The 25,451-nt window shown below is 41.5% G+C and overlaps 1 protein-coding gene across 4 annotated transcripts in view; it reads left to right on the top strand.

The window, feature by feature from the left end:
• The window catches only part of PATJ (PATJ crumbs cell polarity complex component), a 364,450-nt gene that overhangs the window by 13,774 nt on the left and 325,225 nt on the right, over nucleotides 1-25,451 (top strand). For all 4 annotated transcript variants that reach the window (XM_056814120.1, XM_056814123.1, XM_056814122.1 and 1 more), the window contains exons 2-10: nucleotides 212-266; nucleotides 375-541; nucleotides 2,444-2,632; nucleotides 4,874-5,022; nucleotides 6,167-6,362; nucleotides 9,598-9,726; nucleotides 16,594-16,815; nucleotides 18,406-18,508; nucleotides 24,697-24,788. In XM_056814120.1, the coding sequence (XP_056670098.1) occupies nucleotides 245-266; nucleotides 375-541; nucleotides 2,444-2,632; nucleotides 4,874-5,022; nucleotides 6,167-6,362; nucleotides 9,598-9,726; nucleotides 16,594-16,815; nucleotides 18,406-18,508; nucleotides 24,697-24,788 (1,269 nt within the window). In that variant the 5' untranslated portion in view covers nucleotides 212-244. The remainder of the gene's footprint in view (nucleotides 1-211; nucleotides 267-374; nucleotides 542-2,443; nucleotides 2,633-4,873; nucleotides 5,023-6,166; nucleotides 6,363-9,597; nucleotides 9,727-16,593; nucleotides 16,816-18,405; nucleotides 18,509-24,696; nucleotides 24,789-25,451) is intronic.

Genomic DNA, 25,451 nt, shown 5'->3' with positions numbered 1-25,451 from the left:
TCTATCCATCTATGTATATATCTGTGTCTGTGTCTATTTCTATCCATCTCTTCTCTATTTGTGACTTTGTGTCTCTCAATGTATAAATCTGTTTCTATCTCTATTTATCTATCATCTATATATCTACCCACCCATCCATCTATTTATCTCTCTTTGAATAGATACACATGTATATAATTATATCTTAAATGCATTTTTCTTAAATCCATAGATTTTTCCAGTTGTTTGAAGAGAACAGTCCAAGATGCCGGAAAATCCTGCAGCAAGTATGTCTATAATTTGTTCATCTCCATAACAGAGGGTTGCGTTTTCAGGGAAGGAATGGAAAACCATTGGTATTTAACTGGTGCTTTTGTACATTATTTCTACCACAGATAAGCTGCAGATTCTGCAGGTCCTCGAGCGGCTGCAAATGAAATTGCAAGACAGGGGTGACACCTCCCAGAATGAGAAACTTGCCTTGTTTTGTGAGACACTGAAGAGCCCTCTCTTCAACCAGATTCTTACAATTCAGCAATCCATCAGACAACTGAAGGGCCAGGTAGGTTTGAACCCATGGTCGTCCTTGTCCAGTGGTTTTAGGATGGAGATCTATAGATGGATGTGAAGACATTCTGATTTGGGGAAGTGATGGGCTGGGATCACAGAGTTGGATGGGTCAAGTCATGAGCACCATTGTAGCTTTGTTAAGCTCCTACTTCCTGCCCTAGTGACAATTCTAGGACAGAAAAACAAAGGCGAGGCAAATGGAATTAAGTGTCTTTCTCAGGGTCACATAGCTAGAAAGCATTTGAGCCCAGATCTGGAGCCAGGCCCTCCCAACTCTGGGCCTAGAGCTCTGTCCACTGTACCACATAGCGGCCCCATCATCATAGCTTTTTCAACAAATGGTCTTTCTGTTTTTCCTTAAAAAGTTGTCAAATCTTCTCCACTCTACCCCCCAAGTCCCCTGCTACTCCCCACTCTGCTCCAGTCGGTTGCCCTTTTGGATGGCCAATTATTAGGAAGTTGCGTATGTTGTCACCTAATCAACCTCCCAATTACTTTCTCCTCTTGAATCTCACACTATCTATTGCTGGAGAAGTTTGCCAAGAAAAATGCCAGCTGTAGGGGGCTCTGTATAGTCTTAGATATGTTTTCTTTTTCTTCGACTTTTGGTTGGGGCCTTAGGGCTCTGGATGCAGATCAGCACCAACTCTGTAAGTTAGAATTGTCTAGAGACCAGAGGAATGAAGGGCCACACAGCAAACAGGTGGCACAGGAACTTGAATACAGATCTTTGTGACCAGATTGCTATCTGCTAGGCTACACTGCCTCTCAGGCACTATAGATGTAACCATTTCTGCTGCTGCTCCTGCTATTATTATCCACAGGCAGATCCTAGATTTGTGAAATAGCCCAGCTTTGCTATTCTATGTGTGCCCTCTTCCTTTGGGGAACTGCTGCCTGCTCACAGACCATTCTTGCCTGCAGTTGACATGGAATGTTGCTAGTTAGTAGATGGTGCTGGTGCCTATGTGGTCACCTGTCTTTATCCTGATGGACTGTTTATTAAAGTATTCTTATCATGGTTTTTATTTTACTTTTTTAAACTCCTACTTTCTGGCTTAGAATCAATACTGTGTGTTGGTTCCTACACAGAAGAGCCATAACGGCTAGGCAATGGGAGTTAAGTGACTTGCCCAGGGTCACATAGCTAGGCTAGATCTGAATCCTGAATCTCCCCCTCTAGGCCTGGCTTTCTATTTACTGAGCCACTTAGTTGTCTTTAGTACATGAGACCTTGGAACCCCACCCCCCCCACCCCCGTGGTGGTTTATTCTGTAAAATGAGTGGCTTTTAGATCTAAGTCTGATCTCTGGTAGCCAAAGGATTAACAAACAGACCAAGCTATGTTTTTTTATACCATCTACATACATAAGCTGTTAGCTCTATGTGCAACTTGCAACCTCTAATCTCTCATAAGTGTTCATACATGAAGTTTTTAGCAGATTATAAAATTATGTGATCTCTCCCTCTCCCTCTCTCCCTCCCTTTCTCTCTCCCTCCCTCCCTTTCCCTCTCCCCCCCTCTTTCTTTCCCTCTCTCTCCTCTCTTTCTCTCCTCCCTCCCTCCCTCCCTCTCTCTCTCTCTCTTTCTTTCTTTCCCTCCCTCTCTCCCTTTCCCCCCTCTTTCTTTCCCTCTCTCTCTCTCCTCTCTCTTTCTCTCCCTCTCTCCCTCCCTCCCTTTCTCTCTCCCCCCTCTCTTTCTTTCCCTCTCTCTCCTCTCTTTCTCTCTTCTTCTCCCTCCCTCCCTCCCTCTCTCTCTCTCTCTTTCTTTCTTTCCCTCCCTCTCTCCCTTCCCCCCTCTTTCTTTCCCTCTTTCTCTCCTCTCTCTTTCTCTCCCTCTCTCCCTCCCCCCCCTCCTTTTCCTTTTTCCATTCTCCTTTTTTTGTTTTTATCAGCTTAGCCACATTCCTTCAGACTGCCCGGCCAACTTTGATTTTTCCAGGAAAGGGTTGCTTGTGTTTACTGACTCCTCCATCGCCAATGGGAATGCCCACACAGCCTTTAATAACTCAGGTGGTGTGTTTCCTTGGCCTCCACGTTCCAGAAATGAGGAATTTAACTCTGTCATCCAACAGATGGCCCAGGTAGGTCAAGTCACATCTTGTTACATGTAACCTCATTTCCTAACTCTCTGACATTACAATGGGTGCCCCTCTGCCTGGTGTATGTTACCTTCTCTTACCTCTCCTACCTATCTTCTATGCTGAGTTCAACACCAGGAAGCCTTTCCCAACACTGCCCTATCCCCTAGTTGCAAGTGCCTCTTGGCAAAATTACCTTGAATTATTGTTTATATTTATATTCAATAATATTCTCTTCTTATAGAATATAAATGTCTTGAAGGAAAAGATTTGTGTTTTTGTGTTTGTGGCCCCATTTAGCATGGCCTAAAGGAATAAATATGCATTTGTGTAGTGCCTACTATGTGCCAGATGCTGTGCTAAGTGCTTTTTGCTTCTTTTCAAATATTACCTAATTTGATTTTCACAAAAACCCTGGGAGGTAGGCACTGCTAATAAAGGAATGAATGAAAGAATAAATAGACAGCTAGATTAAAATTATCCCCATTTTACAGTTAAGGACACTGAGGTAAATTAAAGTAAGTGACTTTCCCAGGGTCACACAATTAATGTCTGTGACTGAATTTGAATTTAGAACTTTCTGACTCTTAATAAATAAAATTTAAAAAAATTCATCATTCTATCCACTAAGCTACCAGCTGCCTTATACATAATGGATGGAGAGCTGGCCTTGGTGTCAGGAAGCTCTGGGTTTATTTTTTTTTCTGACACATACTCTCTGTATTGCCTTGGAGACCTTATTTAACTTCTCATACCTTTAGGCAACTTTCCATATAGGTTGTAAACCCATTGCCAATATGATAAAAAAAAATTTAATCTTGTTCTCTTCAACTTCCTATCAGCATATTTTACCTGGGTAGCCAAAGAGGAGAGAACTGGGTTGGTTCCTTAGAGAGGGAAGATTGCCTGTAATCTCTCTCTCTGAGAATCCATCCACTTTTCCTCTTCAAATCCTACAGAATAAAATAAAATTGAAAAGAATCGAGTTGATGTCTTTATAAAAAATATATTTAAAAGCTGGGGAAATGTTTCAAATATCACCTTTGACTAATTTCCCTTCTCACTTATGCATTTTCTATAATTGATTTTTGACATTTGGGGCCAGATTTGTTCCTCCCCTGAAGGCTCTGAAGAAACCTTTACTTACTTGTGAGTTTCAGTTTACAAATGGAAAGTGATTAGAACAGATAAGGCCCAATCAGATAGCAAATTCATGAATTTTAAAGCCTAACTGTTTAAATGAGAATCCCTGACTTAGCATTATCTCTTTATTCCATTTGTTTATTGTTCAACAGTTGCTTTTTGGGTTTTGCTTTTGTAAGTCCCCTGGCATTAGAAAGGGGACTCTTTCAATTAGTGTGCTATTAGAAGCCAACAAGAAGGTTCAACGACTGAGATGGCAACTCAGCAAAGCACTGTGGAGTGCTCAGGGCGTGTTGGAACACAAAGGACAACACAGCCATCCAATGCAGCTGAGGAAGTCTCCAGGTGTAACGACTTTTTGTGCCACTGGACCCAGGCTTCCAACGCAGAGAGAGTGGGACTGACTCTGTGCATCGACTTTTCCACTTAAATCTCCTTCACGCACAAGTGTCTTTGTGCACACTCACACAAAGACAATAGTCATCCTCGGTTACCGAGAGACTACTACTACTACTAAAGTCCTTGACCTTAAGCACCAGAGCCACCTCTTTTAAGATAAAACCCTTATGTAGGGTGAGGTTTTCTCCCAGTCTTTCAGGCTGTCCCAGTAGAGAGAAATGTGAACCTGATTAAAAACCAGAGATGCTACTTGTTTGGACTGGAGCTAAAAGCTTGTATCCTGAGGATTTCGAAGCTTAGATTCTCTGCCTCTCTGAAGATGGAACTGAAAGGAATTTTTAGTAAGAAACCAGTGGAGGGAAGAATTCAGAACATTTTGAAGATGTTCATAGATGTGCAGAAAACATGCAATAGGAAACAAGGTTTCTTTCCTCTGAGAGTGCTTCTTCCTCATGGGGTTCAGCTCATCATGGGAATGAAGTGTCAAAATGCTTCCCCAGTTCCCTGAGGTGATGAAACATCCTTGAGGCCATCATGCCCTGGATTCGATTTTTACTGCCAATCAAAAAGTGAGAGTTTTCCCAGAAATCCAAATGCTGGCTTGGTATAGTCTTGGAACTGGCCAAAGTATCTTTGCCTGTGCTCATCAGGTTCAGAGCTAGCTCAACAGTAAGCTGTGCACTTTATTTCTCTCCCCATCAGGGCAGACAGATTGAATATATAGATATAGCAAAGCCATCTACTGGAGGTCTGGGATTCAGTGTGGTGACTGTAAGAAAGCAAAATGCTGGAGGCGAAGGAGGTGTGGATCTCTTTGTGAAGGAAGTCCAGCCAGGAAGCATAGCAGACAGGTGAGAGTTACTTGTTTTCTCCACAATCATTTTTTAAAACAATACTTTATTGATCTTCACTTTCCCCAGTATTTCTCTTCAAGTCACTTGAACTTCCCTGGGCCTCAGTTTTTCTGATCTCTAAAATGAGGGAATTGGACCAGATAGCCTCTGAGATTCCTTTCTGCTCCAGGTCTTGGAGCCTATGATTCTTTCCTCCACTAAGAAAAATAGCAGAGCTAAGGGAGCAAAAAGAGAAAAAAGAAAGAAAAGAAAGAAATAGCCATCTAGCTGCCCCATACAGGTACATAAATGAGTTGGTCTAATAAGAGAAGTGCTGTGTTGGGCCAGAGGTAAAGCATGGTAACTGGCTTCCAGGAGGCATTTGATTGAGTAGAAAAGAGACTGGGCTCTCAGGAAGTCTTGGGGCATGTGCTGCTTATTATCCGAGGGACCGTAGGCTTCTAATAAGCAGTGGATGAACTTTTAAAGTGATAGAAGTCAAAAAAGAGCAGAAAAGAGAGATGAGGACAGAACTAGAGAATAAGACCGAGGAGGGTCAGTTAACGATGCCAAAATTGAACAGTGAAGAGTCAAAGAATTCATGCCAGAAGAGCTTTTTCAGAAGGAGGTGGGTGATCAGCAGGGCAAGATGCTGGAGAGGTCAGTGAACATTAGGACCAAGAGAAGGCTGTTGAATCTCGCCAAGAAGATGCTCTTGACTGTTCTAGTCATTTCAGCTGAGCAAGTGAAGCTGCCTTTCAGCAGGTTTGCGGGTGGATTTTTGGAGGGAGTGGTGAAGAAACAGCTTGAGTGGGCGTGGAGAACACCTTCAAATAGACTGGCTGGCATTGTTTTTGTTTACCTTTAAAACCAAATGTCTTTACAAAAAACCCCCAACAATTTACAGGATGCACACAGTGTAACTTGTGTTAATTACTTAATGTGTGCTCTGATGAAAAAAACATTCTGAAGTGCTAAGTTGTAGTCTTTAATTGAAACAGTGTAATAAACAAAAGAACTCTGTAGCAACCTGCTGAATGTGGAGTCCTCAGACTTGGGGGGTTTGTTGTTGTTGGGTTGTTCTCTGTTTTGTTTTTGCCTTCTCTTCTGAGAAATTAATGAGCCACTTAACAGAAAGAAAAATGCCTTCCCCTATTTCAAGAGATCAACGATTAAAGGAAAATGACCAAATCCTGGCCATCAATCACACCCTCCTGGACAGGAACATCACCCATCAACAAGCTATCACTCTGCTCCAGCAGTGCATGGGATCTCTGCATTTGGTTGTTGCTAGGGGAACTCGACAATGGCCAGGCCAAAGTTCAACTAGCCTGAGTGATCTAAACCCTTCAGAGAAGGTGAGTAAGAACCTGGGAAGATTTACATCTTGGGTTATGCCCCTAGTAAGTAAGTCTGTCTAAAGGTTTCCTAAGGTAGGAATGAATGAATTTTTAAAAAAGCATTTCTTAAGTGGATTATTGTTTGCAAAAAGCAGTTGCTGCCTCCTTATATTCTTATGGGAGAAATAACACACCTTGTTTTGGAATGCAGAGAAGATTGACACACCCCATCCAGGGACATTTTCAGAGTTCATTTCAAAGTGGTTCTTGGTTCCAGAACTAGAGGACAAAGAAAGAGCAAAGTTGTGGGAGAGGCCAGGCTGTTGATTAGGTGGTGAAGGAGTTGCCCTCATAAGTATTTAGGGAGGAACAGTCACCAGTCTGGAGAATGAGGCCTCTGGTCTGATATTCCTGGTCTCTGCCATTTGGAATGGTGGTTGGTTAACCCAGAGGCTTTGGAGAGAGAAAAGGGAAATTTTTATTGTATTCAGAGAATCACAAGATAACCTTAGAGGTCAAGAAATACAATCCCCTCCTTTTAGAGACTAGGAAAATGAGGTCCAGATGCATCATCTCCTAATTTGTGTGACTACTAAAAGCAATTATCATTTTCGTGTAGGTGAGATATTTCATAAAGACCTTTTTCCCCCTCTCCTTTCTGATGTTTTTCCCAGAAGGGTTTCTGTCTCAGCTGGACTTTAGGTATATGTTGCTGACCTTCAGGAGACAAATCAAGCTAGCGTTAGGAAAATGAGTCACTAGCCTGTCCTGTGCAATAGGGATCTGGGTTGTTCTGCTTCACAGCAGAGGGCAAAACTAGGAGCTCCCTGTACACAATGGATGAAAATTTCATTTCATGAAAGATTTCTTTTCAATTAGAGCTATCAACAAATGACTTAGGCCAACAACATAGGAGGGAACTGGAGCTCTTCCAGCAAAGGCTAGGTGACCATCTCAGTGATGTAGCTGGGATTCTCCTCTAGCTGTGAGTCAGACTAGATGGATTCTCCAATTCTATGGATGAATTTTAGTTATTATTCTTTTAGGAGATAGGGGAAAGATTCTGTCTTTCTAGATACTATCTGCAGCCAGACAATTAGTTGCTATGAGGATACTGATATAAATTTTTGCTTCATCTGAGATTATTTTTGATTTGTTTTCTTTGCAAAGACTCTTTCCCCCTCCTTTTATTTTTCTTTTTAAAAAAATCTATTTTCTTCCCCCCACTTCTCAATCCATTAAAAAAAAAGAAACCTATGTAACAACCATGGATATTCAAGGAAAGTAAATTTCCACACTGACCATGTCAAAAACAAAAGTGTTATTTTGTACTCAGATGCTATCCCCTCTCTGTTGGGAGATGAGAGCCTGCTTCATCATGGGTGTACTGGAATTCCATTGTTGTTGATATATAAATTGTTCTGGTTCTTCTTATTGCACTCTTTTAATTCTCAACAAATGTTTCCAAAGTTCTCTGAGGCCTTTTTCTTCATCATTTCTTATAGTGTACTTATATTCCATTATACACATAAAGAATTGTTTATTCTGCCATTCTCCAATTGATGCGAATCCCTTCAATTTTCTAGTTCTTTGTCACCATCAAAAGAACTGCTGTAAATATTTACATATATGGGTGCTTTTCCTCTTTCTTTAATCTCTTTGGGGTGTAGGCCTAGACATGGTATCTGTACAGGACCTATATTTGGAGCTGGAAGGGATGTTAGAGGCCATCTAGTCCAACCACCTCATTTTACCAAGGAGTAAACTGAGGCACTACCAAATTAAGTGACTTGTTTGTGGTTGGTTGTACAAGTGGCTGAGTTGGGAAGACAGACTAAGTCCTTCAAATGTAGCCTTTTCCCCTTGGAACCTTGCTGCCTGAAAATTCAGAGAGGTGAGATTTCACTTCAGACACTTCTAGCTTATGAACCTGAGAAGGTCACTGGATGCCAAATGCCTAGCTCTTCCTGGTCTTCTGCCTTGGAACTGATACTTACTATCAATTCTAAGATCAAAGGTAAAGGTTTACAAAAATTCAGAAGAGTGGTTCTTTTGGGCATAATTCTTTTGATAAGTCATATGACCTTAGACAAATCATGCCACCTCTGAGCATCATTTCTTCAACTATAAAATGGGGATAAAAGAAGTCATTTGCTATCTGTTGCTATTTAATAGAAACTTATCTTTCTTTCCTCCCTTCCTTCATCTTTCCCTTTTTCCCCTCTTCTCCTTCCTCCCTCCCTCCCTCCCTGCCTCCCTCCCTCCCTCCCTCCCTTCCTTCCTTCCTTCCTTCCTTCCTTCCTTCCTCCCTCCCTCCCTCCCTCCCTGCCTCCCTGCCTCCCTCCCTCCCTCCCTCCCTCCCTTCCTTCCTCCCTCCCTCCCTTCCTTCCTCCCTCCCTCCCTTCCTTCCTCCCTCCCTCCCTCCCTCCCTCCCTCCCTCCCTCCCTCCCTCCCTCCCTCCCTTCCTTCCTTCCTCCCTCCCTCCCTCCCTCCCTCCCTCCCTCCCTCCCTCCCTCCCTCCCTCCCTCCCTCCCTCCCTTCCTTCCTTCCTTCCTTCCTTCCTTCCTTCCTTCCTTCCTTCCTTCCTTCCTTCCTTCCTTCCTTCCTTCCTTCCTTCCTTCCTTCCTTCCTTCCTTCCTTCCTTCCTTCCTTCCTTCCTTCCCTCTCTCCTTCCCTCTCTCCTTCCCTTCCTAAAAACCCCTTACCTATCTTATAATCAGTACTGTGCATTGGTTCCAAAACAGAAGAGTAGTAAAGCCTAGCCAATGTGGGCTTAAGTGACTTGCCTAGGGTCACAGAAATCTAGAAAGTATCTTGAGGTCAGATTTGAACTCAGGACCTCGCATCCCTAGACTTTGGTTCTCAATCTCCTGAGTCACCTAGCTGTCCTCAGCTACTCATTTTTCAAATTCTAATCATCCATGTATATGACTTGGTCTGTCTGCCTATATTTCTCTTTGCCTGCCTGGGTGTATTTGTCTGTTTCTTTGACTTTGTGTCTCTGTCTTTCTTTGTGACTCTTTATCTATTTGTGTGTATTATTAGTGTAAATACTCTGTCTCCCCTCCTAAATACATGGTCATTCCTTGACAGCAGAGACTGTCTTGGTCATACTCTTTTTTTTAATACCTTGCATATAATAGATGCTCAGTAAGACTGTTGGATTTGTTGAGTGTTCCTTTCCATATAGAAACCCTCTAGAAATGTTGATGATGGCCTCTCTGTAACGGATGCTTTTTGCTGTTGATTACAGGTTTGCTGGGGTCATGTTGAAGATGTTGAACTTGTTAATGATGGTTCCGGCTTAGGTTTTGGAATTGTTGGTGGGAAATCGAGTGGTGTGGTTGTGAAGACGATTGTTCCTGGAGGATTAGCTCATCGGGTATGTGGCTTTTCTCTGTCATTGTTTTATTTTTGTTATTGTTCCAAAAAACGTTCTTGTTTATTTAAAACTTAGTTACTATTAGCAAAAATCAACGCGAATCGCCATTGCAGAATCACAGAATCTGAGTTGACGGGAAGCTCACAGGTATAGCTGAAAAAAATGAGTGACAGATTGCAGTCTGGGTGTGTTGAGCGAGTGTGCATATCAGTGAAATCATTCATCTTAGAAGCCACTAAGAATATGGCATCCTTTGACAAAATCTCTTTAGGTTGATAGAGAAGACATTTTTGTAGGACATCAGGGATATATATAACTCATTAGCTTTGTTTTCAATGTCCTGTTTTCCTTGTCCTCAGCTTCCCTCTGACTGCAGGGTTTTGCAGTCAACCAACTCTAAAAGGACTGCTATATATTGGCACGGTTTGCTGTTATTGTTGTTCAGATGGTTTTTAATTGTGTACAACTCTCTGTGACCCCATTTGGGGTTTTCCTGGCAAAGGATCACTTGTCCAGTTAGTAAATGTCTGAAGCCAGTTTTGAACTCTGGAAGAGGGACCCAGCACTCTACCCACTGTACCACCTAGCTGCCCACTGCTACAATTAAAAGATTCTTCCCTCCCTCTATTTCCCCTCCACTGGACACTGGCCTCCTTGAGCTTATAAATAACCCAAGTTCAGCCATGAACTGTTGCTCTTATCAACATTGCAATTTCATTAGCAAGTCTGTTCTCAGTGATGTGACAGAATGATGTTGAGTTGATTTGGTTAACTTGAATTACACTGAGGTTGTTTCTCTCCCCTGCTATTCTTCCACCTCACCTCCATAAATAATCCTCCCCATTCTTTCCTGTTAACTCTCTTATGGGCAGTTGTTCACCCAAATAAATCTTTTCGTGGTTCAATTTCAGCTGTGAGAGAAATACCTGTTTAGGCGATAGGGGGTCTCATCATGCTCATCTGTTCTATTATTAGGCTCTTGGAAAGCAAGACAGAAGAAAGCCTTTTTTGTTCTATTTGAGTATAAATCCTTTAAAAATAGAGTACATTTAATCATCATCTTCTGTTTTTATATCACCAACATTTTTGGAATTATCTTTCTGCTCCCCCTCTTTCAGAAAGAACCATCATTAATAATAGAGGTTGAAAAAAAAGGAAGGGGGCAAGACACCATTTTGGCAAAACTATCCAAAGTGTTGAAAGGCTGCTGTTGTATGTGGCCTTCTGAACCCACCCTCCCTCACTTCTAAACATCAGGGAGGGAGCTGCCTCTGCATTTCTCTTCTTTGGGGCTAAGCTTGGTATTATAACTTTGCAACATTCATCTTCAATTATTTTATTGATGTTCATTTATTTACATTGTTGTAATCATCACATATGGTTTTCCTGGCTCTGCTCACTTAATTTTGTATCAGTTCACAAACTGGATACTTCTGTATCCATCATAATCATTGTTGCCCATAGCACAGTAATATTCCATTGCATTTATTTATTTATCTCAGTTTGCTTAGTTGCTCCTAATTGATGGGCATCTACTTTGCTTATTTACTAGTTAATGGGATTTACTTTGTTTCCAGTTCTTTGATGCCATAAATTTGTTGGTGGAACTAGGAAAGTTCTTTTGATTGTAATTGCTTTCACTAATTTATTCTTCTGAGAATTATTCTGCCCCTCTCTAATAGAGTCCCTTCTAATTAAGGAGGCCAATGTGTGTACTAGAAACTCTAGGTTCTAGGGCAGTGATGATGAACCTTTTAGAGACCACATGCCCAAACTGCACTCTCAAGCCACCTGGGAGGCCCTCACATTACCCTAGACAAGAGAGGGAGGAAGTGCTCAGATTGGGCTGCTGGGCAGAAGGCATGTGAAAAATCTTCTCAGGCACAGTGGAGGTGGGGAAGAGAGCAGCCCCCTCTGGCTCTTGGAAGTCCATGTGCCATGGGTTCACCAATATAGTTCATGGGCAAGGAGCTATCTTAGCCTAAGTAAAGCCAGCACTCCAGTGACTACTTTGGACCATTTTTAAAAAAAATTAAAACCCTTACCTTCCGTCTTGGAGTCAATACTGTGTATTGGCTAGAGTGGAAAGGGCTAGGCAATGGGGATCAAGTGACTTGCCCAGGGTCACACAGCTGGAAAGTGTCTGAGGCCAGATTTGAACCTAGGACCTCCCATCTCTAGGCCTGGCTCTCAATCCACTGAGTTACCCAACTGCCCCCTGGACCATTTTCAAGTAGGGTATGCTTCTATTACCCAGGCTCACTGTCTCTGGCAAGAGTGAGGGATAGTCTGTTTTGCTGGGCTCTAAGCAATATCAAGAGAATATGAGGAAAGACCTGAACACATTCAGTAGACTCCCTGTGTTGAACTTTTGGGAGGCCATGCCTGAGAGTTGTCTAGGATGGGCAGTCATGGGTAACCTGAAAGTACTGGAGTTGGATCCCATGGCAATGAGATCAGAGGGCCACTGGGGGCCTGGGTATTCTCTCTGCTGATTCAATTCACACTTCTTCTATAACCAGTAGATGGTCTCTTGAGCCAACCTAGTGATGAACCTCTCCAAACTGAGTTGGGCTAATTTTCAAAGGCCGGGGAAGGACTGGCCAGATCTGACATTTGGCCTATGTAATCAGCAAAGATCTAGTTCACCTCCTTCCTACAATGGGGTACCAGAATAGAACTTGAGTTCAGGACTATGCCATTTCTTGAAAGAGGAAATATTTGTGGGTCCCAGAAAATTCAAGTTTTTAAATACCTTTCTTAAAAACGCAGAGCACCAATAGATGAATGGAAGGGTGTGGGCTTTTGGCCATCATTGATCCATTTTGCTTCTGTGTTTGTATTTTGCCCCAACTCTTTAATGACTCTTGTTGATGTGTGATGCCTGTTCAGATACAAAGTCAACTCGGTACCTTTTAATTTGCTGGCTTGATATACAGATTACGGAAGGAGGAGGCCTCTTGCGAAACTAAAATAAAAGGCAGCAATTTGAGATGCAGGAATGAAGAAAGTTGCCTGTCATTTCAAAGCCTTCCCTATCTATCAATCTGACTAATAACTGTTTTTGCCCTGACTGATTCTGGAGAACACCTGCTTTTCTGTAATGAACAAAATGTTTGGCTTCCAGTGACAGATGCAAATTAACTGCCACGGTTTAAATTAAGCAAGAGGAGAGGTGAAGGAAAATTGGGCCAAATAAATATATAGACACATATATAGTGCATTGAAAAGAGAAAGTCAAACAGGCAATTCAGTCCAAAAGCATGAAGTGACTTTGGTGTGCTAAGTGTTCCCCAAGCCTTTATTAGCTGCCCATTTTGTGCCAGGCTTTGGGAATTCAAAGTCCAAATTCAGATAGTCTCTATCCTCAAGAAAATCCTATTCTGCTTTGGAAAAATGACTTGTACACGGATCAGTGAATCCGAAGAAGGATCCCTGTTGTTATTTTGGTGAGGGTGGGTGAGCACCACCAACTGGCGAGATTAGAAAAGGCCCGACTTGGCCAAGGCCCTGGAGCTGAGCTCTGAAGGGAGCTAGAGGTTTCTCAGAATGATAGCGTGAGAATTCCAGGCAGGAGGGATGATCTCTTTAGGAGGTGGGATGTTGTCTATAGGCAATAGCAGTAAGGACAGTTCACTGGTGCCATTTGTGCATTTTAACCTTCCTCAACTTCTAAGTAAAATTTAGCAGTTCCTTCAGTCACTCAAAAATACAATTTGGAGCCGGGAGTCTCCAGACTGCCAAAAGCTCTTTGCCTGAGAGTCACTGTGGTTCTATGGAGAGAAGACAAGACCTAGGTTTGAATCCTAACTCCTCCATTTCCTCTAACTTGGGCAAAGACCACTTACTGCTCTTCTTTACAGACAGTGTTCTAGGCGTCTGGCACATAGTAGGTACTAAATAAATGTTTTCTGACTGTTGACACTTTGAGGGCTTTTCTGGCCAAGCTTGGGAGTTTAGACTGGATTTAGGAGGCAGGCAGGCAGCAGGGAGGGCAGCTAGGTGGTGCAGTGGATAGAATGCTGGATCTGGAGTCAGGAAAGCTCATCTTTCTGAGTTCAAGTCTGGGCTCAGACACTTGCTAGCTGTGAGACCCTGGATGAGTCACTTAATCTTGTTTGCCTCAGTTTCCTTATCTGTAAAATGAGTTGGAGAAGGAAATGGCAAAGCATTCCAGTATCTTTGATCAGAAAACCCCAAGTAGAGTCACAAATCGGACAGACCGGACTGAAAAAAAAAATGACTTGAACAATAACTAGAAGTGCAGCAGCTTGCTTCCTGAACCTTCTGACAGCAGGTTGAGCAGCCTAGCCTTTATAGCCTAATGGCATCTCAGTTGCAAAGTGAATGCTTCCGCTTTGAATATCAATTTAGCTTTATTCTGTGCTGTTTGCAGGAGAGCAGAAAATGGTTCTTCCCTTCCACTTGGTACCTTTCATTTTGTGGTTTCAGAGAACTGATCTGCTGCTTTTCAGGAATGCCAGGCAGGTAGAAAGAAATTGTGGGGGGAATGCTCTAGTGGCTAGGATTTCCATTCAGGTGGTGGTCAGGTCTTCAATTAAGGCCTTAACCTGTTAGGGGAAGGGAGACTGTTCAGTTTGCTAATGGATCGGATTTCTGCTCTTGAAATTGCTTGGACTAATGTTATTTGGTGAAAGAGAAAGGGGTAATCCCCATAATGACAGCTTATATTCAGAGCATGCTTTCCCCATGCAAAGTGCTTTCTAGGTGTCATCTCAGGCACCCTGAGGGGAGGATTTGTCTTTTGGAGTTCCAGATTTCAGCTCTATTCTTCTCTCCTGATGAGTGATTGCTCCATTCATCAGTGGTACAATGAACCAAGAACCCCTGGGAGAGTTGGTGGAAAGGTTAGAGAGACCCGGTTGGGCTCTGGGCTCCGTGACAGGGAGAACTTCCTGAGAGAGCTGCCCCAAAGTGTAGAGGGAAGGGTCAGCCTAGAGAGAGGTGGTGGGGTATCCCTCCTGGAAGAGCTTCAAGCGCAGGCTGGACGACTGATAGATGAGGATGACAAAGGCGAATTTTATTGTCGAGGGGATGTTTGGGGGAAGGGGAGGACTAGCTCATATTGTGTGTGTGTGTGTGTGTGTGTGTGTGTGTGTGTACTAACTGGAGAATATGGAGGGGAGAGTGCAACCAAGTTCTTAAAAGACATTGAAAACATGTCCCATAATTGAAGGGATTGTGGTTATTTATCCCGGGGAAGAGAAGACTCAGGAGTTGCATGCAAACTGGGCTTGAATATTTGACCAATTGATTTTTTTTAAACCCTTACCTTCTGCCTTAGAACCAAGACTAGTATTGAACATAGAACAAAGTATTAGAATACTGTGTATTGATTCTAAGGCAGAGGAGTGGTAAGGGCTAGGCAATGGGAGTTAAGTGACTTGTCCAGGGTCACACAGTTAGGAAGTATCTGAGGTCTGATTTGAACCCAGGACCTCCCATCTATAAGCCTGGCTCTCAATCCACTGAGCCACCTAGTTGTCCCCTGATCAGTTGATTTTTGGGGAGAGAGAGAGAGAGAGAGAGAGAGAGAGAGAGAGAGAGAGAGAGAGAGAGAGAGAGAGAAAGAGAGAAAGAGAGAGTGAGAGAGTGAGTGAGTGTGTGTGTGAGTGTGTGTGTGTGTGGTGGCAGCATGGTAGTGGGGGAGAGAAGTTTAGATATATTCTATTTAGCCCTTGAGGATAAAACTAGGAAGAATGAGGAGGTTAGAAAGAGACAGAGGAGCTAATGTATACTGATGTCAGGGTACATTTCCTAACAATGAGAATGATCCCAAAGTGGAAAGGGCTTTGTTGGGAGGTGGAGAGTTACATCTTCTTAGAGGGGTTTTAAAAAACCCTTACCTCTGCCTTAGAACCAATACTATGTATTAGAACATAGTATTAGAGTACTGTGTATTGGTTCTAAGGCAGAGGAGTGGTAAGGGCTAGGCAATAGAGGTGAAGTGACTTATCCAGTGTCATATAGTTATGAAGTGTCTGAGGCCAGATTTGAACCCAGGACTTCCTATCTCTAGGCCTGCTGCTCTATCCACTGAGCCATTTGGCTCCCTCCTTTCAGATATTTTTCAGCTGAAGATGATCACTTCTCAAAAATGTTGTAGTGAGAACTCCTTTGGGCTATGGATTGGATAAGATGGTCTCTGAAGGCCTTTTTAACTCTCAAGCTCGATGATTCTGTGATTTTGTGAGCACACCTTTATTGTATTGTAGGACGTCATGTTATGAGCTGGACAAACAAAATTTGAAAAGTGAGAAGCAGCATCAGACATTCGAAAGCAGTTCGAATCCTGGTCCCCTCCCATATATCTATGTGTGTCTGTATATATGGGTGTGTACATATGTATATATATTTCTGAATGTATTTATGTGTGTGTGTAAATAACCTCAGGCAAGTAATTTAATTTTTCTGGTCTCAGTTTGCTTATCTGAACGGTGAGTGTTTTGGACAACGTGACTCGCAGGATCTCTTTATCCTTAGAGCTGTGAGCCAGTGATATAGGAACTGTCCTTGACCTTAAAGAGCTTCCTTACATGCTATTGGGAAGAAGGATCTAACATGGGTGCTGATAAGGAACTACAAGATAGATACCAAGTAATACAGAGTCATTTCCATTCCACTCTTAGAATGTAATGTTTGAGTGTGGGTAATGTCTTACTTGTTTCTCTTTGTATCCCCAGCATTTTGCAGAGTGTCTGGAACATAGTCAATGAGAGAGAGAGACACAGAGAGTTGGGGGGGGGGGCAGAGAATGAGAACGTGTGTATATAATTCATTCATTCATTCATTCATTCATTCATTCATTCATTCATTCATTTTCTCCTTGGCTAATGCCCCTTGAAGAATGGAAAGCTCCAGACTGGGGACCATATCTTGAAGATCGGAGACACGAATGTGCAAGGGATGAGCAGTGAACAAGTTGCCCAAGTCCTGAGGAACTGTGGGAATTTTGTGCGGATGGTAGTGGCAAGAGATCCTATTGGTGAAATTACTGTGACTCCTCCAACTCCAACAAGCTTGCCTGTGGTCACACTGCCATCTATGTCCTCTGGTAACCAGAGATCTGTGAGTATATGTCTTGGCCTTCTAAGCTAACTTGGCATTAAAGCACTTTTAGTCAGAGTTAAAGTCTTTTTTTTTCTATCCGAATACCACTATGGGAGTCAGTCAGCTCTCCTCATGAATGACACTGATAAGCTCAAGGCTTTGGAAAAAGGGAAGAATAAAAGGGGAAGGGAGAGAGAAAATGTGGAAGATTCAGAGAAAGATCAAGGGCAGCTAGATGGCTCAGTGGACAAAGTGTCAAGTCTGGAGTTGGGAGGACCTGGGTTCAAACCTGGCCTCACATACTTCTTAGCTATATGACCCTGGGCAAGTCACTTGCCTATCCCATACCACTCTTCTTTTTAAAAATTAAATTAAATTAATTAAGAATATTTTTCCATAGTTATATGAATCATGCTCTTTCCCTCCCCCTCCCCCAGCCGATGCACAATTCCACTGGGTTTTACATGTGTCACTGATCAAGACCTATTTTCATATTATTGATATTTGCACTAGGGTAATTGTTTAGAATCTACATCCCCAATGATATCCCCATCAGATCATGTGATCAAGCAGTTGTTTTTCTTCTGTGTTTTTACTCCCACAATGTTTCCTCTGGATGTGTATAGTGGTTTTTCTCGTAGATTCCTCCAAGTTGTTCAGCATCATTGCATGGCCACTAATGGAGAAGTCCATTACATTTGATTGTATCACAGTGTATCAGTCTCTGTGTACAATGTTCTCCTGGTTCTGCTTCCAGTTCACATGGAATCCCTCCAGTTCATCATTCCTTTGAGCACAATAATATTCCATCACCAACAGATACCACAATTTGTTCAGCCATTCCCCAATCGAAGGGCATCCCCTCATTTTCCAATTTTTTGCCACCACAAAGAGTGCAGCTAGGAATATTCTTGTATACATGTTTTTCCCTATGATCTCTTTGGGGTACAAACCTAGCAGTCCATACCACTCTTCTGCCTTGGAACCAATACTTAGTATTGATTCTAAGATAGAAAGGAAAGGTTTAAAAAAGAGAAAAATCAAAAAAGGAAAGAACAAGTGGGAAAATTGTATGTGATGGTGAGGCTGGGCCCACCTGTACAGGAATTTGAAGTCACTTTCACACTTTCAAAATCACAGTGCCCAACACACAGTAGGTGCTTAAGTACTTTTCAATTTGGGTTCACTTTTAGTACACTTTGATTCAGAGCTGGCATTTTCCTAATGTAGAGTCATACATAGGGTTATAAGATCACAACGTTAAAGCCAAAAAGGAATTGGAGGTCATTTAGTCCAATCCCCTTATTTTACAAATGAGGAAACTGAGGCTTATAACTAACAATGAAGTGACTTGCCCCAAGTCCTACTGGTAGCAAGTGTTCCAGGTTAGATTTGAATCAAAGTCAGTCTTCTTTCTACTTTGATCATAGGTCTTGGAAGACCAAAGTTTATGTACTGGCTCTACAGCCAATTATGTAACATTAGCTAATCACTTAATCTACCTGGGGTTGCCCCAGATGGCTTCTGAAGTACCCTCCACTTCTCTATGATCCTCCGATATTAGATATAATTATTAATCGTTGAACTTGACTTTCTTTTCCTCTTTAGGTTGACCCCTCTCTTTTTGATACTTATGATGTTGAACTCACTAAAAAAGATGGCCAAAGTCTTGGCATTACAATCATTGGGTACACCGGGTCCTCACAAACAGGTAAACACTTTTTCTTTTGTCCTCAGAGGCTTTCTTGGAGGGTTTTTCCAAGTTCTAGGTACAATCTGACTTGTGATCATTGTATGACAAAACCCATGACTAGATAATAGAAAAGAATTACTTTTAATGAAGGCTAACGGAGAATTGCGATTCATCCTTTGAGCTCTATTATCTCCCCAGTACTTAGCACAATACCTGGCACACAGTAAACACTAAATACATTATCTCTGCTGTCTGTCTCTCTCTTTCTCCCTCTCATCTTTCCTGCTTCCTCAATCCCTATCATGCATGTAGTCAAGTATGAGGTTATGCATGGATCCATCTATCCACCCACCTCTCCAGTTACCTACCTACTTGCCTAATTATAAGACATCACCAGAAAATTTTATAGTATACTTCCTAATTAGCATGTGATTTTCACCTGTTTCCTTTACTTTTATTTTTTAGTTCCTACTCACATTTTTTCCTTTCATTCCTAATCCCCTTTTTTTTTTAAACCCTTACCTTCTGTCTTGGAGTCAATACTGTGTATTGGCTCCAAGGCAGAAGAGTGGTAAGGGATAGACAATGGGGGTCAAGTGACTTGCCCAGGGTCACACAGCTGGGAAGTGTCTTGAGGCCAGATTTGAACCTAGGACCTCCCGTCTCTAGGCCTGGCTCTCAATCCACTGAGCTACCCAGCTGCCCCCCCTAACCCCTTTTAAAAGGGGAAAATAAAAAGAAAAACAAAACACTTGTAAGAAATATTCATAAGCAAGCTAGACAAATTCCCCATGGGGCATGCCTCATTCTGCATCTTGAGTCTTTCACCTTTGTTTTAAGAGATGGGTAACTCTTGATTATCATCATTTGATTGACTGATAGTCATCAATCCTCTGGAATCATTAAAATATCCTTTTTTAATGAATTTTTAAAAATTATTACTTCATTTTTCTTCCTTCTTCCATTGAAAAAACTAGAAAAGCAAAGCCTTGTTAACAAATATACATAATCAAGCAAACTTCTTGTATTGGCCATGCCCCCAAAATATTTGTCTTAATTTATTCCCTAAGACCCTCACATTTCTATCAACGAGGTAGGTAGTGATTTTTACGTTTTCAAAGTAAATGTTTTTTATTTTCTTTATATATATATTGATTCCCCCCATTCCCTTGATCTCCTAATAAGTACTTTCCCTCCCCAATCCATAGAACCATTCCTTAAAATGAGAAAGAAAAAAGAAACAAAAACCAGGATCCACCAAAGTAATGGCTACTGAATTCAATGGCATTTGCAATGTCAGACTATTTTGCCCTAACATTTAAAAATTTATATTTTTTTCTACCTTTTCAAATAGTTATTCTAAAAATATATGGAGAGTGAGGGTTCTTGGGTGTTGCATGTCACCATGAAAAATGTTAGCTTTCTAGCTTTGCTAGGAGAATGGTTTGCAAGTATCCTTCAGTAGGAGGGTTTCTGTGTTCAAAAAAAGCTCTGGGGATGAACGTTGGAGCCCAAGGAATTAGACATACAAAGGTTTATGGGGTGGAAGGTGGGGGGAGTGGAATTTTGGGATCCAGGAAATGTCACTAAAAAGGATGCTTTTCCACTGTCACAGAAAGAACAGACAGAGCTATGTTGCAAAAGAAAAGACAAACAAAATAATAAAAATAAGGAGAGAAAAGAAAAGGATGCTTCAGTCTACACTCAAAGGAAGGAACAGCTAGATAATTCAGTGGATAAAACACTAGGCTGGGAGATGGGGGTCCTGGATTCTAATGTGGCCTCAGACACTTCCTAGCTGTGTGACTGACCCTGGGCAAGTCATTTAACCCCAGTTGCCTATCCCTTACTGGCTTTCTGCTTTGGAACCAATATTTCATATCATATACCACCACTTACTGAACCATTCCCCAATTGATGGATATCACCCCAATTATCTGTTTTTGCCACCACAGAAAGAGCTGCTATGAATATTTTTGTACAAATAGATTCTTTTCCATTTTCTTTGATCTCTGTGGGTTATAGACCTAGTAGTGGTATCACTGGGTCAATTGATGCATATAGTTTTATAGCCCTTTAGTTCCAAATTGCTCTCCAGAATGGTTGAATCAGATCACAATTCCACCAACAGTGCATCAGTGTCCCAATTTTCCCACATCTCCTCCAGCATTTGTCATTTTCTTTTCTATCATGTTTACCAATCTGATTGGTGTAAGGTGGCATCTTGGATTATTTTGATTTGCATTTCTCTAATCAGGTGTGATTTAGAGCTTTTTTTCTCATGTGATTATTGATAACTCTGATTTCTTCTTTAGAAAACTGTTCATACAGTTTGACTATCTATCAACTAGAGAATGGCTCTTATCTTTTAAAATTTGGCTCAGGTCCCTATATATTCGAGAAATGAGCACTTTATTAGAGAAATTTTCTGTAAATACATTCTCTGCCATTTCCTGTTTTCTTTCTAATTTTGGCCACATTCGTCTTGTTTTCCAACAGTAAAATTCTTAGTGATTCTGTGTGATTAGAGCCTGATCTAAGTACCCAAAATAAGGGAGGGAAGCTATAGCCATTGCCAATGATGGTAGAATCTGAAGAGAACCAGCAAAAGTCAGAAACAAAGTGGGAAACAGCCTTAGCTTTTTTAATGGATGTAGACTATATAATTTTAGGCTCAGATACCTCAGTTATTGCCAAATGGATCTCTGAACTCATGACCAATGGGGAAGCTAGGTGGCCCAGTGGACAGTGCCAGGCTAGGAGTCAGGAACACTTATCTTCCTATGTTCAAATCTGACTTCAAATAATAGCTAGGTGACCCTGGACAAGTCCCTTAACTCAGTTTGCCTTAATTTCCTCATCTGTAAAATGAGTTGGAGAAGTAAATAACAAAAAAACCTCTAGTATCTTTGTCCAGAAAACCCCGAATGGGGTCACAAAGAGTTGGACAAGACTGAACAACAGCAAACAAATAGCCCACTGTAAAATTGAGATTTGAACTCTGGACTCCATTCCCCAGGAGTCCTTGCTAGCTCCCAGAATGCCCTCTACTCTCACTGAATTCTCACGTGGGATGAGAGCAAAATTTTATTTAAAGGGTCTTCCCCGTAGGCGGGGCTCTCTTTTCTACCTGACTCCGCTGGCAAACAGACGCATCTCATGATGTGAATGAAATTTGGGTGGGCCTCTAGCATGTGTTTCTCTTGCTTGTATTTTCATTAACCCTTGACCTTTAATAAACCTCATAAAAATATAATACTCCTTGCAGAGAGAAACTAATTTCTACCTGCCTCAGCTTCCCCTAAATTTTAATCTTTACATCACTCCACTTCATTTTTCACATAAGGAAGTTGAGGCCTAGAGAAGTTAAGGAACTTAACCAGGTTACACAATGACTGTATTCATCTTTGAGTGCAGATTCCTGGCTCCAAATCTAGCCCTCTTTCAACTACACAAGGATTGTAGTTAATTGATTTTTCAAAAATTGATGGTCTTGCTTGCTCCTAGCAGGTGGAAAAATTAGGGATGCTAATGTATTCGGAGTTCTGAATAATTCCTGTCAGGCCCACCCAGTGCCCTTTTAGCCTAATGAAATACCTGTTTTTAAATCTTTTAGTTTCTTTCTTAAGTGCCTCTCACCCCCTTTTTTAAGTTTGGAAATGCAAATGATTTCCAAAATAGCTAAATATGGATTGTGTATTCATGTACTTGCATTTAGGAAAAATTGCTGTTTGCCTGTGAAGCCAGTCATTTTTTTTTTCAAGACTTTTTAGAGAAAGGGTGTCTGAACTCCTGAATTTGGCTTCCATCCACCCATGCATCCATGCATCCATCCATCTGTCCATCTGTCTCTCCATCTATCCATCCAAATGTTTATTTAGTGACTACTCAGTCAGCCTCTCTTTCATTCACAGTGTGTACCAGACATTTTTACTAGCCTTTGTAATAGAAAACAAAGAAGAGGCAGACAAAGAAAGACTTCCCATCAATATTGCTCTGGAATGACTAACTAGAATATTACTTCTTGATAGGAAGTGGAGGACGTGCTTAAGTTCTGTTCTAAAGAGCAGAGAGAAAGAGATGAAAAGTCTTTCATTCTAGACAGTAGAGGCAATCAGGAGTGACCCTGAGAGCCAGATCAGATATCGGGCTTGATGTCTAATGAATAGTTGGATAGTTTGGCAGATTTTTCCCCTTCTTTTCTTCTTTGTTACTATAAGAGAATGGCTCTCTGGAAAGAGGGAACAGGAGGCCTATTGGGGGAAACATATGTTATACAAACATCGAAAACCTCCCCCGATCATACCTTTGCTTTGTGCTATTTTTTCTTAATGTATGTGTGCATTTTTTTGGATACTCTTTAAAAAAACCCAACAGATGTATCACAAGCAACATCCCTCTCCCCTAAGAAGAACCCTGGAAACACTTAAGCCGAATCTCATAAAGGAACATCTGGAATCCTTTGCTAACGTCTTCTGCACTTTAAGGAAAACCTCTCTCAGATGCTCGGCCCTAGGCCCAAAGGCTTGAAAACAGTTTCATATCAATATTCCTTTTTTGGTACAGTTAACCTGTCTGCAATGCCCTTGCATTGGGGTGGGCAGGATGACTTGTTTGGTTCTTATCTCTACATTCACGCCTTTTTTCCATTGATTTCCATGGGAACAAGGTACCTGTTTCCAAGAATTCAAGAGGTCAAACCTTGGTCTGCTGCACCCAGAGGACAGATAGATACCCAGGGAGAGCCATATTAGCATAACGCTGAATTGAAGCCATTGCTGGGTGATGCAAAGCCAGGAAAGAAATTGTTCTTGCCCTCAGGGAGCCTACGTTACACCCAGAAGGACATGCAAAATAAATTGTGAGCTGCTTTTTGGGGGTGTCTGTAGTTAGAAGGAGCTGGCAAGAGTTCACAGAGACTTCTGAGGAGGGAAGAAAACCTGGTTTTATGAAATAGGAGGAGAGGAATGAGTTCTTGGCATGGGACAGTGAGAAAGTTTGGACAGGAGATGGAGAGAGGTTTGTAAGGAACAAGACCAGTTTGATTAGACCACAGAACACAAGAAGAGGAGTTGTGTATAATCAGCCATGAAAGGGTTGGTTGGAGCCAGTTTGGGAAGGATATTAGAAGCCAAATAGTAGAGTGTATATTTGATACTAGAGATAATAGCGAGTCATTGGAATTTATTAAATATGAGAATGATGTCATCAAGGCCTGCCCTTCAGGAAAGGTACTTAATGGCTAGGTAGAGGATGGATTGGGGTACAATGGATAGAGTACTTGACTTGGAATCAGGAAGGCTCATCTTCATGAGTTCAAATCCAGCCTCAGATACTTCTTAGCTATGTGTTCCTGGCTAAGCTGAGCAACTGAGAGTCAGGAATATTAATAATCCTAAATTCAAGTCTCGCCTCAGATACTTACTAGCTCTATGATCATCTGTAAAATGAGCTAGAGAAGGAAATGGCAAATCACTCCAGTGTCTTTGCCAAGAAAATTTCAAATTAGAGAGGATGGATTTAATTCAAAGGAAACAAAGGCAGTGATACAAAGGTAGAGGCAGAATATAAATAAAGATAGAACAGGAGAAACTGAAGGGAATGATCATGTATGGAGGAGACTAGAGAGATCAGTGCCTCAAGGAGAGGACCTAGAAGGGGAGGACGACCAAAAGTGTCAAAGGCTGCAGAATTAAGACTGAGGCAGGACCATTCAATTGGACAATAAATTTAGATTGGACAATAAAGAGGTCACTGGTAGCTTAGGAAAAATCACTTTCATTTGAATGCTGAAGTTGGAAGTCTGATCTCTCATCAGTCTACCAATGAAAGATGTTCAACTTGTCCTGATTCTCAGGTTGATAGTGATCATGTTGTGGCCAGCTGGCCTTCCCCTAGAAATAAAACAGATTTATTTAGCAATGCACTTCATTCTTCTTTGAAACATGGTTTTGAATTAATTTTCTTTTCTTTTTCTTTTCACATCACTCTTTCTTCCAATCCCCCACCAATAGAACTGTTCATTGTCACAAAGAAGTAGTAAAATAGACCAACCCACTGACCGTTCCAGACTAAAGATATGATGTCAATAGATTGTATTATTAGCCGTTCATCTCAGTTACTTCATGCCCTCTAGATAAATATTTGGCAATCAAGGACTAACTAGTGATTTTTCTTTCTCTTTTATTTCTCTTGTGCCCATTCAGGGGATGTCTCAGGAATTTATGTGAAAAATATCATACCAGGCAGTGCTGCAGATCATAATGGCCAAATTCATATCCATGACAGGATAGTTGCTGTAAGTAACCAGTTTTAGTTTGTGAATTCAATGGAATTTTTTAAAAAATCACTTTATGAAAATATCTATGGGGATGGCTTTTTAAGAGTGGAGAGGCGGGTTGGGGTGGACATTCAATATATTCTGATTCTTTAAGTTCAACTAACCACAATGCTCCGGGAGACCAGGTTTCTACAGGGAAAGATGTAGGAAACTTCCCCCAAGGGGGATGGCTGGAAGAAAATGAAGGAAAACTAAAGGAGGCTGGTGAGAGATGTAATAACCCTGGTAGATCACAAAGTCTAGAATGATAGGTTTCCATTAGTGCAATGGGAGCTCTAGGTTATACTTTGGGAAACATATTTGGACCATAAAAGAATAACTAAGGCAGATTAAAGGATCCTCTTTGCTGGATTTATTTTTTTTTAAACAGTATGATTTTTTATTTCATATGATTAAGAATAGATTGGCCAGGTGTCTTAGGAATATGTGAGAACTGGCAAATATTTCTTGACACTTCTGTCATTTTCAGGAAACAAGGCTCTACTTGTCCAGGATGTTTCTCAGCCCTTGATTAGGGAATTCCTTTTAAGTGTGGTATACATTCCTTTTGGTGCAAACTAAACTTCCTGTTTCTACTTAGTCCTGGAAGAACTGGTCAGAGGATCTATGCTTCATTTCCAG

This window comes from Monodelphis domestica, chromosome 2 (assembly GCF_027887165.1).
Source record: "Monodelphis domestica isolate mMonDom1 chromosome 2, mMonDom1.pri, whole genome shotgun sequence".
Taxonomy (NCBI): domain Eukaryota; kingdom Metazoa; phylum Chordata; class Mammalia; order Didelphimorphia; family Didelphidae; genus Monodelphis; species Monodelphis domestica.
Note: the sequence above shows the minus strand (reverse complement) of the source record. Positions and strands in the feature narration are given on the sequence as shown.